The sequence below is a fragment of the Amphiura filiformis genome, chromosome 19, assembly GCF_039555335.1.
Source record: "Amphiura filiformis chromosome 19, Afil_fr2py, whole genome shotgun sequence".
NCBI lineage: Eukaryota > Metazoa > Echinodermata > Ophiuroidea > Amphilepidida > Amphiuridae > Amphiura > Amphiura filiformis.
The window spans coordinates 11,500,173-11,518,529 of NC_092646.1; the positions used below are offsets into that span (position 1 = coordinate 11,500,173).

The window sequence follows — 18,357 nt, forward strand, 5'->3', positions numbered from 1 at the left end:
GGATGATGACATGCAGTGGTGGACTTACAGTACGACGGCAACTTTCGCATACGACCGTTAAAAGGTCAATTTTTACCGGTAAGGACTTTGGTGGACGACATTTGCCCCCGTGGGTATGAGGAATGATATTTTTCCCGCTGATTTTTAAACAACTTTTGACAGTTCATTACAGAAAATAAAAATCATCAATCGACGGTTTATACGTAAAAAATTACATGGATGTTGACTTTGTTTAACTTTTGATACCAAATTTACAAATCTGAAATGCCATCGTCGCCGGAAGTCATTTTGATGTGTTCACTGCTTGGGTCACGGTAAGTAATGTTCTCGTCATGTTTACATTATTCAAGAGGTGTGAAATTGCCGTATAAAACAAAATAACAGTTAGAGCATAATAAAATATAAAACTATAATAGGGGGCCTATGTTAATTTTATGTTGAGGTGAAATTTGTGAGCGGCGGACTCTCTTATTTGCAATAAATTGGAATTATAATCGAGGCTCCATGCGGACCTTCGCCGACATCGGTCAACGTAAAGGTTGCCGAATTCTGCGCCGTGTATGCACAGCGTACACTGAACTATAATAAAAAATCCGAGAAAATTCGGTAGAACAGTGCTGATTTTGTGCAAATTAACACACGTTCATTTTCATGTGTTAAATATCGTCGGTGTTTTATATTATCAAACTATTGTTAATTGAAATTAAAAGTTTTTTCATGCATTTTTATTGCATGTCATGATAAATTGACAACAAACAAAATGAAACATGCATGACATATTTACTGCTTTCTTTTCTGGAATGATCTCTGCAGTATTAATAATGGTCATCAGGGCCCGGGCATCAGGGCTGTCAACTCTCACGCATTGGCGTGAGGCGTGCCGCGTGAGTCTCGCGCACTGGGTCACTTTCTCGCGGTCTCACGCCAAGGTAGTATAATCTCGCGCGCGCGCCTAGGTAATAAATCTCACACAAAAAGCTGGAAAATGAGTAAAATCTCACACATCATCAAAGTAATTGATTGTCCCAACCCCCCAATCAATTTTAATTTACGCAAAGCTTTACGATGCCTAAAATCTTGATAAAACCCTTGATTTCAATGTGCCGTAGCTTTTGTTTTGGTAATACAGAACATTGAAATCAAGAATTTTATCAAGATTTTAGGCCTTGTGATAAACTTGAAATTGAGAATTTTAATTGATTTTAATGTTCCGTAGCTTTTATGCAAAACTTTACGATGCCTGAAATCTCAATGTGCCGTAGCTTAGCCTTTTATACGAGGCCTAAAATCTCGATAAAATTGAAATTGAGAATTTTAATTGATTGCAATGTTCCGTAGCTTTTACGCAAAGCTTTACTAGGTCTAAAATCTTGATAGATTCCTTGATTTCAATGTGCTGTAGCTTTACGGAACATTGAAATTGAGAATTTTATTGAGATTTTAGGCCTTGTAAAGCTTTACTAGGCCTAAAATCTCGATAAAATTGAAATTGATAATTTTAATTGATTTCAATTACCCGTAGCTTTTACGCAAAGCTCTACGATGCCAAAAATCTTGAAAAAGCATTGATTTCAATGTGCAGTAGCTTTTTGAACATTGAAATCAAGAATTTTAATCAGGATTTTAGGCATCGTAAAGCTTTAACAAGGCCTAAAATCTCAGTAAAATTGAAATTGAGAATTTGAATTGATTTCAATGTTCCGTAGTTTGTACTCAAATCTTTACGAGGCCTAAAATCTCAATAAAATCCTTCATTTCAATGTGTCGTAGCTTTTACGGAACATTAAAATTGAGAATTTTATCAAGATTTTAGGCCTCGTAAAGCTTTACTAGGCCTAAAATGCAATAAAATTGAAATTGAGAATTTTACTTGATTTTAATGTTCCGTAGCTTTTACGCAAAGTTTTACGAGGCCTAAAATCTTGATAAAATACTTGATTTCAATGTTCCGTAACTTTTACGGAACATTGAAAAGGAGAATTTTATTTGCTAATCCTAAAATCTTGATATAATTGAAATTAAATTTTTTTATATAGAATATAGATTTTAGTAGCGTTTAGTTTTACGTAACATTAAAATCAAGAATCAGGGCTGTCAACTCTCACTCATTGAAGGAATGGTAAAAATGACAGCAAAACTATTCTTTGCTGCAAGTTGGCCAAGGAGAGTAAATTGGACTATTACAGTTGAAAGCCATTCACCCCTATGGAAGACATGACCTTAATCTTCCACATAGAGAGTGTGCATTTCAAAGGGGGTTACCTGAATGGGTGATTCCTTTTGAAATCTACACCCCTCTCTGGGAGATTAAGGTCATGCCTTCCATAGGGGGTGTATGGATTTCAACTGGAATAGCCCAATAGCTACACTAGTACTACTGTCTCGAAGAAGCCAAATGAGTAATGTCATTTAAGGGCAGAGTAATGGGAGAGAACATGGACCTTTTCGAGCATCATTATTTCTGAATTGTATCTCTAAAGTATATAAAACTATACATTTTTGGAAAGGAAATGAGTCAAGGAATCCCATGGTGATGTCAGATTTTTTCAAAAATCTCGAGTTTTTGATAAAATCACAAAAATCACTTTTTACCCCAATTTTTTGTGACGACTTAAAAAAAAAAAAATCAGTTCGAGTAAAAAAAATCAGTTGGAGACATGAACTTAGGGAAGGTTTTTTATTTTTTGAAATTCGTCTCTTTTTGAAATATTGAAAAAACATGTGAAAAAAGCAATTTTGTCATTCTATTCAGCTAAAAATTGCACATAATGGTGTATATTTTTGTTTAAAACAAATATTTTGAAAAAATGAGAAAACCTTCCCTAGACTTTGATGTACTCTAAACGAAAGTGCAAAAGGTTTACCTTTTGCTTGCATATTTTTCGAGTTATCTTGTCACAAAAATCGTGCAATATTGTCAAAAGTGAACTATGAGAAATTGACGTTTTAGTAAAAAAATGTCAAAATTATGCACAAAATGTCCTTATATTTTAAAACGGCAAGACTTTCACGCTTGTAAAAGCTGTACCTGGTGCATGGTCTTAATATGCAACTTTTTGCAACAATGAATTTATAATGTCTGCATTTAGTGCGCCAAAATTCAAAATAATTAAAAAATCTAAGTGGATTTTGACTGCAAAATTGTGTTTTGTTTACACCGCATTTGCCGGCGTTAAAAACATACCGAATGCGCCTTGACTGCGCTGGACATACGCCAGAGAGTTGCGCGCGTCACGCTTGACGCGAATCGTAGGCGTAATCACAATATTTCGCATTCAGCGCATTGCTGACTCATTATTTCCGCCAATTTACTACGCTGTCTTGAGCCATGTGACTTTTTAGAGTTGAAAAGCGTGCAATAAATCAAGCAAAAATATGTGTAAATATTAACAAGTTGTATTGTATCAGTTTCAAGTGAAAGAATACATCTTAGTGTTGATAAATATCAAGAAATCTCAAATTCGGGCGTGGACGAATGTGTCTTCCATTACTCTGGCCTTAAGTAGTGCGCCACTTTACTTTTGCGTGCAAATAAATAGGCAAACAATTTCCCAATATATTTTGAATTTAATGGTACATCAGACTATAGTATCTAGGCCTCCCATGTAACTCTTTTACATGTAAGTGCAGAATGAAGGAGCCCATTTTCAGACAGTGGAGTAGCGTCATTGGAACACCCCCCCATCGATTGCAAACTTTAGAAAATCCCACAGGAAAATTGCTGAAAAATGGCTTGTGCCTCCCCCCATCAGACCTGGTGCCCCCCCAAACATGGTCGGCACCACTGCCCCCCCATATGATGACCCATGCTACGTCACTGATTTCAGAAACCTGGAGGAAAACATGTTTGTTCTTGTAAAATGTTTCTCCATTTTAAGATATTATTTCTTGAATTTCCTCAACTAGGTGATACCAGTGATGTCAACTTGAAGTGAATGTGAATTGTACAGTTGAAGGCTCAGCAACTGCTTTCAGGAGATGTTAGTTGTGTGGCTTCCAAATCAGAATGTATAGTGATGAACTCAACAGTACAAAACGCTGGTATGTACATTTATTCCAATAAGCGCTCATGCCCCAATAAGCGTCCACCCAGGGTATATTCAATTTGCTAAAGGGTACCATTAATGTTGAAGTGACAGATAGATGTTGATATAGTGAAATAGCTGGAGGACTACACATCCGGTGTAAACTTGCAATACATTTTCTACATCAGAAAAGCTACTAGAATGTCTCGGGACCCTTTTTTAACGTACATAAATTCATCTCTAATAATCGCCCCTCACAAAAAATTAGGTAAACCAGGTAAAAAATAAGCGCCCACCCAAAACGACTTTGTTAAGTGCCCTGGATGAATACGGTACTAGAGAAATCAATTGAGAATCTTAAAAGAATTCAAATTTCTTGCCATCATTCCTTTTCACCACTGCAATCCCAGATTTTTACAGAGCCCCTGAAGTGCATGGAAAGAAAAAAAAAAATCTTGGGGCCCGACATACTATCCTTAACTTGGTAACTCGGAGCCCATCTTGGTAACTTGGGGCACAGACTTAGTAACTTGGGGCACGCATGATAGTAACTTCACTTGAAGCCCCGAGGTAGTATTTTAGTTTTTTAGTGCTCTGATTTTGAAGCGCAGGCCCTAATTTATTGTCGGGCCCAACTATTAAGTCAGGCCCCAAGATATTTTTTCTTTCCATGTCATTTTTAATTGATATTTTGGTTTATTTCTTTACAGATGAATTTTGAACTTATATTGGCGGAACCACCTGCACCAACAAGCTAATAAAGCAAGAGACATATTGAGATGATGATACAGTGATGATGATGCTCCATAGCAATCACCTGTGCCATATATCATGTCAGCAATTCAACTAAGTTCAAGCGAATTAAACTTTGAGGGGAAAATTATTGAGAGAAAAAGACATCTTGTCAAAATGGCTGGTAGGGCCTACATGTAGACCTACCTATCTATAGGCTTATTGGACTAGCTGGTAGCCTAGCCATCACCTACTGTTAATTTGATACTTTACAACAGTGAAACTCATAATTTAAAATTATGATGTGTTTGTGTACTGCAATTAAGTCAACAAATTAATACTGAACACAGTGGTAACTATGCAAGTTAAACAAAGGGTGAGTTTTAAGAAAGGTGAGTTAAAGAAAAGGCGAGTTACCCCCCCCACAGAGATTAGGTTTTTGGTCATACACAAAGTAAGCTAAAAGGCGAAGTTACGACAAAGCTATCAAGTCCCATCGGTGAGTTACGACAAGGCCATTAAGTCCCACCGGCAAGTTACGACAACACCATCAAGTCCCACCGGCGAGTTATGACAACACTATTAAGCAGGGGCGGCGCCAGGGTATTTTGATAGGGGGGCAAATATTTTGTTGAAATGTGTTATGCAGCGACAGCTGCTGCCCGTCAGGCTTATGTGACGCAGAGGGTGTCTGAGGGGGATGTGCCCCCTCAGAATTTAGAAATTTTTAAAATGAAAGCACACATGAAGCCATTTGATGCACCATTTTCACCCTTTTAGGGTTATTTATTTATTTTCCAACCGCATATTTTTATGGATTTCATTCACGGGCCCGACTTTCAGCCCGCTGGTTTTAGGCATTATGGACCTATAGTAAATCCAGCACCTTTTGGCAACAAAATAAGTTCATGGTACAAATGTGCAGGAAGTGAAATAGGCCCTATGGTGGAAACGTTAAATATAGTCGCGCGAAGCGCGAAAAAAATTGGCACTTTTTAGGCTAAATTGGGGGGAAATTTGCCGAAAATGGGCCCAAAAGATAAAAACCAACAACTTTAAAACCGCGTAGATCAGCATTCCACAAGGGGCAATATGTCCGAAGGGGAGTTTCCTCCTTCTAACCATGGTCAGGGAGGGGAATGGCTCCTTTTCTTCTTCTCCCTTCTCTCTTTTTCTCCTCTGCCCTTTCTCTCTCCTTCTTCTCTTTCTCTTTTCCCTTCTTTTACCTCTTTTTTGAAAATCATAGGGGGGCAATTGCCCCCCCTTGCCCCCCCCCTGTGGCGCCGCCCCTGCTATTAAGTGATTCAAGTCCTGTTCACCAGTTGAAGTTTATGATGGTAAGAAAAAATCCACTTTACTCTTTATCAGATTAAAATCTTAACTCGCCAATGGGACTTGCTGTAAAAATCTTAACCCACTGATAAAACTTGCCATAACTTGCTGATGGGACTTGCCATAAATTTTAATTCGCCGATTGGACTTGTCGTAACTTGTCTGCTGGACTTGCCGTGAAAATCTTAACTCGCAGGCAGGACTTGCAGTAAAAATCTTAACTCACCGGCGAGACTTGCCATATTCTCAGCAGGGGTCACTCTTTAATCTCTGCAGGGGCCAGGGGGTAACTTACAGTGATCGATTTTCGTATATTTTTTTGTGTAGCAAAGAATGCTACTCACTTTCAGATTTGAGTAGCAATTCCAAAATTGTGAGTAGCATTTTGCAACATGCTAATCCTGAATGTTCCATTTTCAGTTCAAGTCAGTGGCCAGTGATCGATTTTCGTATATTTTTATGTGTAGCAAAAAATGCTACTCACTTTCAGATTTGAGTAGCAATTACAAAATTGTGAGTAGCATTTTGCTACGCTAATCCAGGTAAATCGAACACTGGTAACTTATCTAACTCACCATTTTCTCTCACTCTAGCTCGCCCATTTTTCACTCGCCATTTAATTTTAAGGCCAAAAAGATAATTGTTTGTTTGTCCTTCACACCTTTGAAAGAGGAGGTGTGGGCGGGCGGATTTAAAAAAAAAATCCGGGGGGGGGGGCCACTGGTCATTGACAAGGGTGTATCATGCGTTGCCATGAAGTTTCAAATAGCACCCTAAACAAGTATTTACGAGGTCTGAAAATGCACCCCTAAACAAGTATGACAAGTGCAATTTCATACCCTAAATAGGTATTGACATTATTTTTGCCCCCATTAGAAGCAAGTAAATCAGTCATATTTTGACTCTAAAACCCTTCATGATAACTGGGAAAACACAAATTCAAAAGTTCATAACTTTTTACCTTTATTACATACTACATTTGTCTCAAAGAACCCTAAACACTGATTTATTGTACAAGGTATACCCTTTTTCTCAAATTTCCTTGTTTTAGATACCCTATTCACGATACTTAAGTACAGTGCCTGATCATGAAAAAAGACCCTTTTTACTTGAATCTTTGGCACGCATGATACCCCGGTCAATGACCAGTGGCCCCCTGGGAAAAAAAATGTAAAAAATTTGGAGTGTTCCTGGATATAGAGCCATTAGAAAGTCTGGCTTTATCTGTTTTCCCTTTTCAATTTTTTGTGTGAGTATATTGAATAAAATTGGAATGATCACAGATCCTGGTATGTGGAATGATGTAACTTCTAATCAGATCGTCATAAAGGGGCTACATGAGTCATACATTAGTCATAAATTTTCAACTGGAGCTTGCAACTAAAGTGACATTAAAAAATTTGTCAAAATTTGGCGGTTACAATCAAAATATGTGCATGGTACACATGAATGTCCCCAATGAATGCTATAATAGATCTACTACTTTGTTTACCATATTTATAATGACAAGATTTTGAATACTGTGATTTGAACAGAAAAATTAGTTCAAGGGATTCAGGTTAGGCGACGAAAAACAACACCTTGTTATACGGGCGGGCTGAACTTTCAAATAGGGTCGGTCAGTCAGGTCTCTTTTTTTTGCAAAATGACCCCCTAAATCACCAAAATCTGTAATATTCTGCAATTTGGGGAAATACAAACAAAAAATTGTTCCTGATATTTTCAAAATTTGGGTCGGCATTCCTTTGTACAGGAAAATTTGTTTCCCAAACTGTGGAAAATTTGGGCCGATCAGGCCCATAGAACAGGGTTTTCTTTTTTCGTCGCCTTATCATAACATCCAAAAGTGATAATGTAGCTAGTTTGTGAAGCAGGTTCTTGTAGTGAACCTTTAGGCAATAAAAAAAATGATTCCCAAAATGTGCTTATGATTTGAAGTTATGTTTTGTGTGTTTTTGTTTTTGATAACATATTGGTGTAAAAACTACTTAGTTAGGGTTAAAGAAGCCATCCCATTTTTGGTTCAGCATGTTCAAGTTCCTTAGGGAATAGGTTAAGGTTGAGATTTTTGTCCATGTCAATTCTGTTCTGTCACATCAAAGTGAAGCGTGTCAGTTCCTATGTTATGTGGAGTACTGGCCAGGCACTATGAAGTTTTGGGATGAGAAAACAGACATTTTGATGAGAAACAGCGAAAATGAAAAGATTTTTTTTGGATGAGAAACAAATAATGTTTGTGGTGAGCTAAATTTACTGGGGATTATCAACTGTAGTGTCCCCAGTTTCAATGAGACAATAATAATAATAGACACACACTACGATGAGAAAATTTATCCTACCACAAATAGCAATTTTTTTCTCATCAAAAAAAAAATAGAAAATTTAAATTCTTTTCATTTTGGCCGTTTCTCATCAAAATATCTGTTTCTCATCATGACCTTCCTCTAGTTTACTTTACACAAAAAACAAAAAATTGAAAAAAAAGGAAGTTATAGACCCCAAAATTACTTGTTATTCAAGGTTGGAAAGTGGAGAAATGCTGCTAAAAGCTGATCAGCTTTTTTTGACTATTTTGGTTCTCATCTTTTTTTTAAGCAAAGCCACTCTCATGCATGAAAGCTGGATAAAGTCTGTACATTTTTTTAAAAGTAATTAAAATTACTTTTGCTTCTATTGAACACCCAGGACACATTGAATTAGTATGCATTGCTAGCATTTTTTTAGTACAATGTAGCAGTATTTCTCCAGTTTCCAACCTATAACAAGTAATTTAGGGGGTTCACCTGTTACTGGAATTTTGACTCGGGTAGGCCAAGGACGGGACGGGCCCGAGAGTACCAGGAATTGGTGAGAGCCGTAACACATTTTGAAGTCACTGGCATTGCTTTTGTATGTTAAAAGTACTTGATGATAACAAAAAATCCTGATAATACAAACCCTGAAACCTGTGCCCCATAGATTTCACATTAAAGAGGTTCCACTTTACAAAGGTGCAGCAGTGGCAGCAGTTTTATGAAATAGGACCCTGGTTCACTAGGTAATCACCCCGGGGAGCAGGTCCAGGAGCCGCTTTTTCTAACTGTGTGGCTCCTGGTCCAGACCTGCTTATTTCCAGGCTTGTAGGTGGGTGCTTATGGCATGGGCAATTAATGGAACAAATACGGTATAATAGGCCTACCCCACAGTATGTGTTTAGTTGTATACTCAAAAATGGCTTGTTCCCCTGCTAATAATACTTCCTTTCTGTTGAGATGCAAAAATCTTACAGTAATACTGTAAATACAGTACTGTTTCCTATGCAGACCCGTAACCAGGAGGGGCAGCCCGGGGTCTTCGAAAAAAAATTTACGGGGATGCTGACTTTCTCTATACCTACTTTTTCCTGTTTTTGCCACCCATCAGTATACCAATTTGTCACAAAAAGCACCCAAATTTGCCATAATTGGGCGCTTTAAGGGGCACTTTTGCCCCAATGCGCCCAATTGAAAATATACCAAAATTGCTGAAAAGGTACCCCAAACCGTGGCACATCCCGTATACCTTCAACCAGGAGAACCCTCCGGGGCAGCCGCCCCATGCCAAAATGTCCCATTTGCTCGTGTAGCGAGCGAAAAATGGGAAAAAAGCCACTTTTTCAAAATCTGCCGCACTCCAGTCAAAATTTTGAAAAAAAGGTCCACATTTTCAAAATCAGCCCCCCCCCCCAAAAATAAATCATAGTTAATAGGCAACGAAAAAAAGAAACCCTGTTCTACGGGTGGACGAAGTAGGGTTGGTCGGTCTGCCTTTTTTTGTTTTGAAATGACCCAAAAATTACCAAAATCTGTAAATAATTTACAATTTGAGAAAATACAAAAAAAAATTTGTTCCTGAAATTTCCGAAATTTGGGTTGGCAGAGGATTTGTTCAAAATCTGGGTCGGTCAGGCCCGCAGAACAGGGTTTTCTTTTTTCGTCCCCTTACTGGCCTGTTCCTATGCCTATGGCTGTGAGTTGTAGAATTGGAGTCTTGCATACTTGACTTGATTCGCTTATTTGCGACTTGACATATTAATTGGACACAAAAAGCTAACCACCGCCAGGGTTTGAAACCGCAACCTCTTGCACTAGTCTTGCGCCTTATCGATTAACTTGACTGCTTCTGTCAAGCATTGTGTCAATTTATTATGAATGAATTGTGTCAATTTACGGGCCCGATGCATGGAATATAATACTGGTGCGGTGCTCGCAATATGCTCGCGAGTGGAGCGTCTAACATCGCGTCGTGGGGTCCGCTTAGGCCCCCTTGTCATTTTGAGTGAGCATGTGCATATTTCACTGATTGCAATATTGAATCATGCGCATAAAGTTAATCGCGCATAGCATACACACGTACAAGGGCGGTTTGTCGGCACCACAGAGGAGTAAGATAGACAGAGCGCGTACCACCAGTCAAAGTCTCCGCCTCATCCGATAATGAGGGCCGATTGTTCCATGAAATGCGACAGGCGAGACTGCTACGCAATTACCGCGTATTTTCATGGTCTATTGCGTAATCGCGAAAGCACGCAACGCTCTATCGCGTCTATCGCGAAGGCACGCAGCGCTGGCGTGATTGTTAGACACAGCACGATCGAACAATCGGCCCTCATGAATATGCGAGAACTGGTAGCATACAATACACGGGGACTTTGACTGGTGGTACGCGCTCTGTCTATCTTTAATACTCCTCTGTGGTCGGCACACTTGCGGTCATGCAATCGCTTAAAATTATTGACGCCACTACCGAACTTGGAAGTGAATCAATGTATAGTAAATTGCTGTGAACATACAAAGCGTGCACTTTGTTAACACCGGCTACACCGCAGAAGTCATATACGCTCTCGATCATCAATGGTTTACTTCCAGCAAATTAATAGGGAGTTTGTAAATCTAGCATATCTAGGCCTAAGCCGGCCGCACTGAACAATCATTGTGCGTCCGTGGTCATGCATGCCAAAATTGTTCAGTGTGGCCTTATAGGGCTTAGGCCTAGATTTTTGACAAACTCCTAGTTTGCCAGCCCATAATAGATCTGCCCAAGTGCCCAATACACTTTAAAAGAATATTTAAATTATCACACCCAGTTTCAGTTCATGAATTTTCAGTAAGCTTATCGAGTGATGATCATTCACATATGCCACACTGTCACAGTGCAGAGAGGCATCAGCCCAGATCGTGTCCGAGCTTGGCTTTGGATCTCAATATCTCAATATCAAGTAGGCCTAAGCTTATTATACATGTTATACAGGCCAGGTAAAGAACCAGACCAGCAGCGACCGCCGCCAGCACAGTAAGACAACACCCGTAGCCGTGTCCTGGCGAGCTCAATGACCAACCAGGCCGGGAATTTCCCGTCAGTCATAAAGATTATTAATTCCAACTTTGATTTCGAAATAGAAAATACGCCGATTATCGTCAGTGATTTGAAAAATATATAATTAGGGCCTACATGCATTTTATGTTAACGAATTCAAATTCATAAAAGAAAGGCAATATATTTAATTGTTTTTAATAATTGAAGGTAATATTATTGATCATGGCTGATTGTGCGTGTACGCAGTACGCACAGCTCAGAAAAAACAACAAACTTGGGGTGTGAATTTGCCGTATAAAACAACCAATTTGTATAAGGTTAGGGGTACAAATTTCATTTAGGAAGCGTCTAACACATGGGAAAATATCAACGGCGGCGAGCTCAGAAAAAAGGTGTTTTGAAGGATTTTGTAAAACGCGTCGGTGAATGCGTAGTCAGAATTTTCAAATTTTTACGGAGATTAAACCTTTTTTTCTCCATCAAGTGATAACATTTGATTTGTTTCAGTATAATGGAAGTTCTAATCGTATGTTTATCTCTTTTAAAAAATATGTGAATTTGAATAAATCAAATTCTTTCATGGTAAAATAGCCATTGTTTTGGTGCGCGCTTTAAAAAATATGACGTCATTCAAAGGTCACGTACGGTAAAATAAACCGGAAGTAGATGAAGTTGCCGTCGTACTGTTAGCAATCTTGACTCTTCAAATGTTAGGTTCATTAATGTTCATTGTTTAATGTTTTGGTTTTTTTTTTTTTTGCAACTTTTTTCTACTGGGCGTCACACTCATCACGCTCTGCGTTTAGTGACGTCCACGTCTCATTTGCATATTATTTGAATAGCTTTTCCTAATTATTTTTATATTTGTATTTATATTTGTATTATTATATTTTGTATTGTACATTTTGCTTGAGATGAAATAAACTATGAAACTATGAAACTATGATTATGCTTAATTAATAATTATTGATATATATACATGTATACTCAGAAGTTCTTTTATGGTAAATAATTGTGAATCTTAAGCTTATTTATAATATTTTTAATGACTAGTCTTTGTCGATGATTAGTCCATGCTTGTCGACAATCCGGAATATCGCTTTGTCGACAATATTGTCGACAACCGCCCTATTTGAAACCGAAATCATACACAGTGACACCTCAAAGACCCCGACCCCCCTCCCTCCGGTGTAACAATGCTCATTCGGTCGGTCGGTCGGCATGACGTCACTCGCGTAAGATTGTTTTATTTCATGTTGTTTTTCCGTTATTTGGCTGTTCTATCTCGTGTCCTCTGACATGAAGGGGATGCTTTACTTGCACTCATTGGGAAAATTCGCAAAATATAAATATAAATATGTCATAAAAATAAATACATCTTGGTGAAACAATTCCAAAAGTTCGATTTCATATCAGGGGAATCAAATTCCAATAATTACAAAAAATGAAAATAAAAATTTCCTATGCGGCGAAAATTGCCTGGAAATGAAAATCCCTGTACATTTTCGCGAGATACGCGAGAAATGGGTAAGTGCAAAAGATGGAACAACCTCGACCGAGATTATTATGTAGTAATTAGTACCATGCACAATTTGCACATGCAGGATCAGTTTCTAAATTTATTACAACGTGCATTAAAGCTCATTAACGTCACGTACTAGTACGTTTGTGGTTCATATGAAGTCAATGAGTTTATGCAGCTCTTAATATGCTGTAGGCCTATACTGACACTTTAATATGCATACGCACGTGAAACCCAATTACGATGATTAAAGGAACACCATGCCGACAATAGTCAACGCTGATCATTACTCATGTAATTTATATACAAACTATTTACAATCTTACGTTCATCTATCTTCTTGATGCCATCTTCAATCATTTGAAAACCTTCTTCTTGATCTGAAAAGCACAATAAATATGTGTAAAATGATAATTATTCTTCAATTTTACAGATCATTCATAATTCTGAAAAAATTTTAGATGGAAATTATATAAAATGGATAAACACTGTTCTACTTCTTTAAAAAAAACCCAACAACAACATTAGGCTTATTTCAGTCATAAAGTATGATCATTGGGAAAATTTCACGCAACATTCGACCTGTTCAATGTTAGTGTTTAGTTTATTTTTACCCCAGCGGATTATGTCAAATTGCCCATTTTATTTTATTTTATCTATCCTTCTTGGTTACATTGTTATATGCCCCCAAAATATTCCACAATATTTATTAAAAGTTATGTATTTTGTCATCAAAATTAATTTTCACTTGTTTTGATATTTATCTCCATATGAATACTATGGAGAGTCGTATAGAATATTCTGGAATGTTAATGAGTAAAGTGAACAAGAAATTCATATCTAGTAATGAAACATAATGGAATCGATTAGAATGATCATAATTATCACAGTAGCAAGTGCTGGCACCATGCCAATATATTTATCCCATATATTTATGTATTATATATTTATAAACCTTAAGTTGTAGACGTAGAGGTTTGTGGTAAAATATTACATGTGTGGTAACGGATCTCTTAATGTCCGTTTATTATTTTGTACCTTTCTCGATATGACTATGCCTGTCCAACGCCTCGTTAAATCCTTGCTTCTGCTCTGTGATGATAAAAATAAAATGTACACATATTAGGGAACAAACCAAAAGTTCGATGACGTCTAATAAACGAAAGTCCTGTCGTTAGGAAGCCGATCCCCTCCCTGAAACGTTTAGTGTTAAATACTGAAAATTCCAACTCGAAAAGTCATCTTTGACCGATGTTTTTACCATTTTTGTACAAATGTAATTGGACTTTTTGACCCCTCCCCCTAACGAAAGGACTTTTGTTTACATGACGTCATAGAACGTTTGGTTTTCTCCCTTACAAGAAGCTGATGTCAATTACAAAAATGTATTATATTTTGAAATGTCCATACTTCATTAAATCCATCAAATATATTGAAACCGTCATGGTGACCGTGGATTGTCTTTTGTCCTAAATATTATCCTTTTGCTATCTCTGGCTTTTTTTTTTCAAGTTGCCAGTCTGGTTAATGGTTGTAGGTTATCCCCTATGCCAAATGTATTAGTTTTGAACAAAATAGCACCCCTTTGTGTTATGTTATTAATGAAATCTTTGACCGATGTTTTTACCATTTTTGTACAAATGTAATTGGACTTTTTGACCCCCTCCCCCTAACGAAAGGACTTTTGTTTACATGACGTCATAGAACGTTTGGTTTTCTCCCTTACAAGAAGCTGATGTCAATTACAAAAATGTATTATATTTTGAAATGTCCATACTTCGGGCTTCATATTTCATTAAATCCATCAAATATATTGAAACCGTCATGGTGACCGTGGATTGTCTTTTGTCCTAAAATATTATCCTTTTGCTATCTCTGGCTTTTTTTTTTTCAAGTTGCCAGTCTGGTTAATGGTTGTAGGTTATCCCCTATGCCAAATGTATTAGTTTTGAACAAAATAGCACCCCTTTGTGTTATGTTATTAATGAAATGTTATTTCAGATAACATATTAATGCTGCGACTGTCATGCCATCCTGTCATGCTATTAATTCATGCAAAACCTTTTAGTTTTAAAATTATAGCAGCCATTTGTTTTGGGACATTTAAATAAATTGTCTGCTATAATATAGACTATATAATTGTACAGAATAGCACCCTTGTGTTATATATTGTGATATTTGTGCAATTTAATTTCAGAGAACAATCCTGCAAATTTCATGCCAGTGGGTCATGCTATAGACTTTAAGTTTTAAGTTTGGAACATAATGTCCCGGATAAGGTCGCCCTATGCAACATTAAGCTAATCATGCATGTTATTTCAGATGCAATCCTAGATCTGTTAGATCTCATTTAAGTCATTTCATACTTTTTATACTTGGCCTATGTAACACCCTTTAACAATTAGCAAAAATTTTGCGATCATTTTTCAATTGGTTTGTAAAACCACTATTGCGATTTTGCTATTCTCAAATTTTCAATTGGCCTGCAACACCGCATGTTGCAATTAGCGCAAGTTGTACTATTATTATTGTTATTATTATTATAAGTATTATTATTATAGTTATTATTTTTAAGTAGTAGAATCATTATTAGTATTAGTATCATCTTGTTATTTTAATCCTTTTATTTAAACATGCAACAATACATAGCAAAAATTATGAACACCGTTTGCTTTTCGAACTCTATATTCCACTGGAGACCGGATTTCCAGTTGGCCTTCGTGTTGCTTATCACATAATTCCGGTTTTTGAATTATCATACTCCAAATAGCTAGTAGTACTTCATGAACATGGTGAATGAACTTAAAGCCAAAGTGAAGATCAGGGTGACCATAATAACTACAAAGATGTTTCCTTGAATTTGAGATACGAGTGACAGCAAATGATACAGAAATAACCAAAATAAAACTAAAACAGATACGATACAAAAACACACATTCAAAGGTTGCAACCCTTTACCATGTACGGTAAACATTGACGGAAAGTACAAATTGCCACTTTTGAATTTGTACCTTTAATTTCACATTTTGCTTATTTCGGCATCAATTGCCGTCACAGATATCTCAAATTTAAGAAAACATCCTTGCTCTTATTATGGTCCTAATACTTCTATTGATTTTCGAAATCTATAACGTCATGATTCATAAACTACTACCATTTTGTGCTATGTCCTATCTGCACATTTCTTTAGGAATTCCGGAAGTTTTTGTGATTTTTCAAATCTTTAGGAATCTTTAGGAATTCCATACATTCCAATTATATTTTTCTATTCAAAAAGTTATTCCTTAACCCCATATAACATAGATTGTTTCATGGATTTCCCCGGGGGATTTCCGTACTTTTCGTATTATAGTTGTTCATAGTTGTTAAAAATTTGACAGAATTTTCTGGAATAGCCTATGGCGTGCATTCAACAAACCTTTAATCGTTATTTTCTGGCATTCCTTGACGTTCTGAAACATTGCTTGATGATCTGCAGGTCATAAAATGGTTGGCCTATAATTATTATATTACTATTATTATACTGTACTTGATTTTAAAATTCAATAGTCCTATAGATCTGCATGCTATTGGATTGAATTTTTTCCCCGATTAACTACACTATTTTTCGCTCACCTGGAACGTTTTCGCTAGGTCGACTAGCTAGCGTGTTCAGCAGATGGTGATGCTGTGATGATATCTTGTACAGTTTTTCCTGTTTGCAAACTTATTCCTGAATCCCATATAGCACATATTTCCCCCCATATCCGTATTTTGGTACCACCACAGTGCATATAAACCTATTTTTAGGGGGGGGGGTATCTGAAATAACCCAATGAACTCAACAAACCTTTTAGCGTTATTTTCTGGCATTCCTCGACGTTCTGAAACTTCTGTTGCTGATCTGCCGATTAAAAAATGATATTTATATATAATGTATTGTTACTGCATTTTTTCTTTATATTAAAATATACATGTCACTGTACACTCTAAAATATAAAGTAAGCTAAAATAGGGGGCAGCAGTTTGATCACAAAGTGTGTCATCTTACATATTTCAATCACAAATGGCACACTAAAAATTTAATCTAGTTTATAGTCTGTGTATATTTGAAACAGCAAACACACAACGTTGTGCAGAAAATGTTACATGTCAGGTTATGTAAGGATATAATACGTTTTAATATCATTCAATGAATGTAAAACATTCTAACAGAATGTTATTTCATTGTTGACAAAACATTTTTGCAAAAATGTTTGCCCAAAGTACTTTACAATAACGTTTTAAAAACATATCCATGGTCTTTATAACCCGACATTTAAATGTTATTAAAACGTTTTCAATAATCGTCTTAAGAATATTTTTGTGTTTGCTGGGTAGAGGTCAAAAATGACATTATAGTTCTAAGAATATGACTATAAGTAACATGACTTTCTTACAGAAAATCTCTTTATCAGGAGATATATGAGGTTTTTTTGGTCCGATTTAAACTTATATAGGCCTATAAGTAGACTGTGAGAGGTGCGTGGAATCATAGACCATAGACCTTTCCAGGGTCTATGGTGGAATTGAAAAGGGGTGTGTGCATGACCAGGTGGACGATCAAGAAATGGACCTTTAATTGCGTTTTACAAAAACTATGATCACCTAGCCAGGCACTCCAGTGTAGACCTTTTAAGAGGAGTTCTTAACATCTTAATATGATTTAAATTCATCGGTCCTTTTATAACAGCAGGCCTATAACTTGCAATTCGAATGTCAATTCTATTTTGAATAATTATTTTCCCTCATATCGCATGCAAGCATACATACCTTTTTCCAAGTCTTCTAATAATGACATGATGTTCGCCATGTCTTTCTTCTGATCTTCTTCATCTTCATCAAATGCCTTCTTCTTATCAAAACATTTAGAGCTCCTCTCTACCTGACCTTTAAGCTGCTCTCTATTAGAAAGAATAAAGTATTTAGGAAGGTTTTGTTATGTTGATAATATGTCCAATAATAATTATGTCCAATCAAAGTCGAAAATTTATTTGTTTCTTTCCTTTTTTAATATTGTGCAGAAAGTGATACAAATTCGAAGCAATCTGCTTTTAAATTATCATTATCATCATCAGAGTCATCATCATCATTATCATCCTCCTCCTCATCATCACATGCTTATACCAACATCATCATCACAACCATCACCATTCATAACTCATACATCATCATCACCATTATCTTCATATACATCATCATCATCGCCTATACAATCATCATTATCTTCTTTTTGTGATTTATTAACCATTGTTAACGTCATCTGCCTCTTCTTTCCTTCATCAAGTTCATCATTATTCATTACTTTTCCTTCTTCATCTTCTTGTGTTTCTTCTTTCTTCTGACTTCTTGTTTTTGTTGACTTTCTCAGTTCTCCTCCTCCTGAGGTCCTAG

At 36.6% G+C, this 18,357-nt stretch overlaps 1 protein-coding gene across 2 annotated transcripts in view; it reads right to left on the reverse strand.

Annotated features, from left to right (window-relative positions):
- The window catches only part of LOC140140915 (uncharacterized), an 86,509-nt gene that overhangs the window by 65,250 nt on the left and 2,902 nt on the right, over positions 1 to 18,357 (reverse strand). Inside the window, exons 2-6 of one of the 2 annotated variants that reach the window (XM_072162669.1) lie at positions 17,737 to 17,867; positions 16,775 to 16,828; positions 16,364 to 16,417; positions 13,984 to 14,037; positions 13,272 to 13,325 (exon numbers count right to left, since the gene is read on the reverse strand). In XM_072162669.1, coding sequence (XP_072018770.1) covers positions 13,272 to 13,325; positions 13,984 to 14,037; positions 16,364 to 16,417; positions 16,775 to 16,828; positions 17,737 to 17,867 — 347 coding nt within the window. The remainder of the gene's footprint in view (positions 1 to 13,271; positions 13,326 to 13,983; positions 14,038 to 16,363; positions 16,418 to 16,774; positions 16,829 to 17,736; positions 17,868 to 18,357) is intronic. The other variant, XM_072162670.1, reaches the window with a different exon arrangement.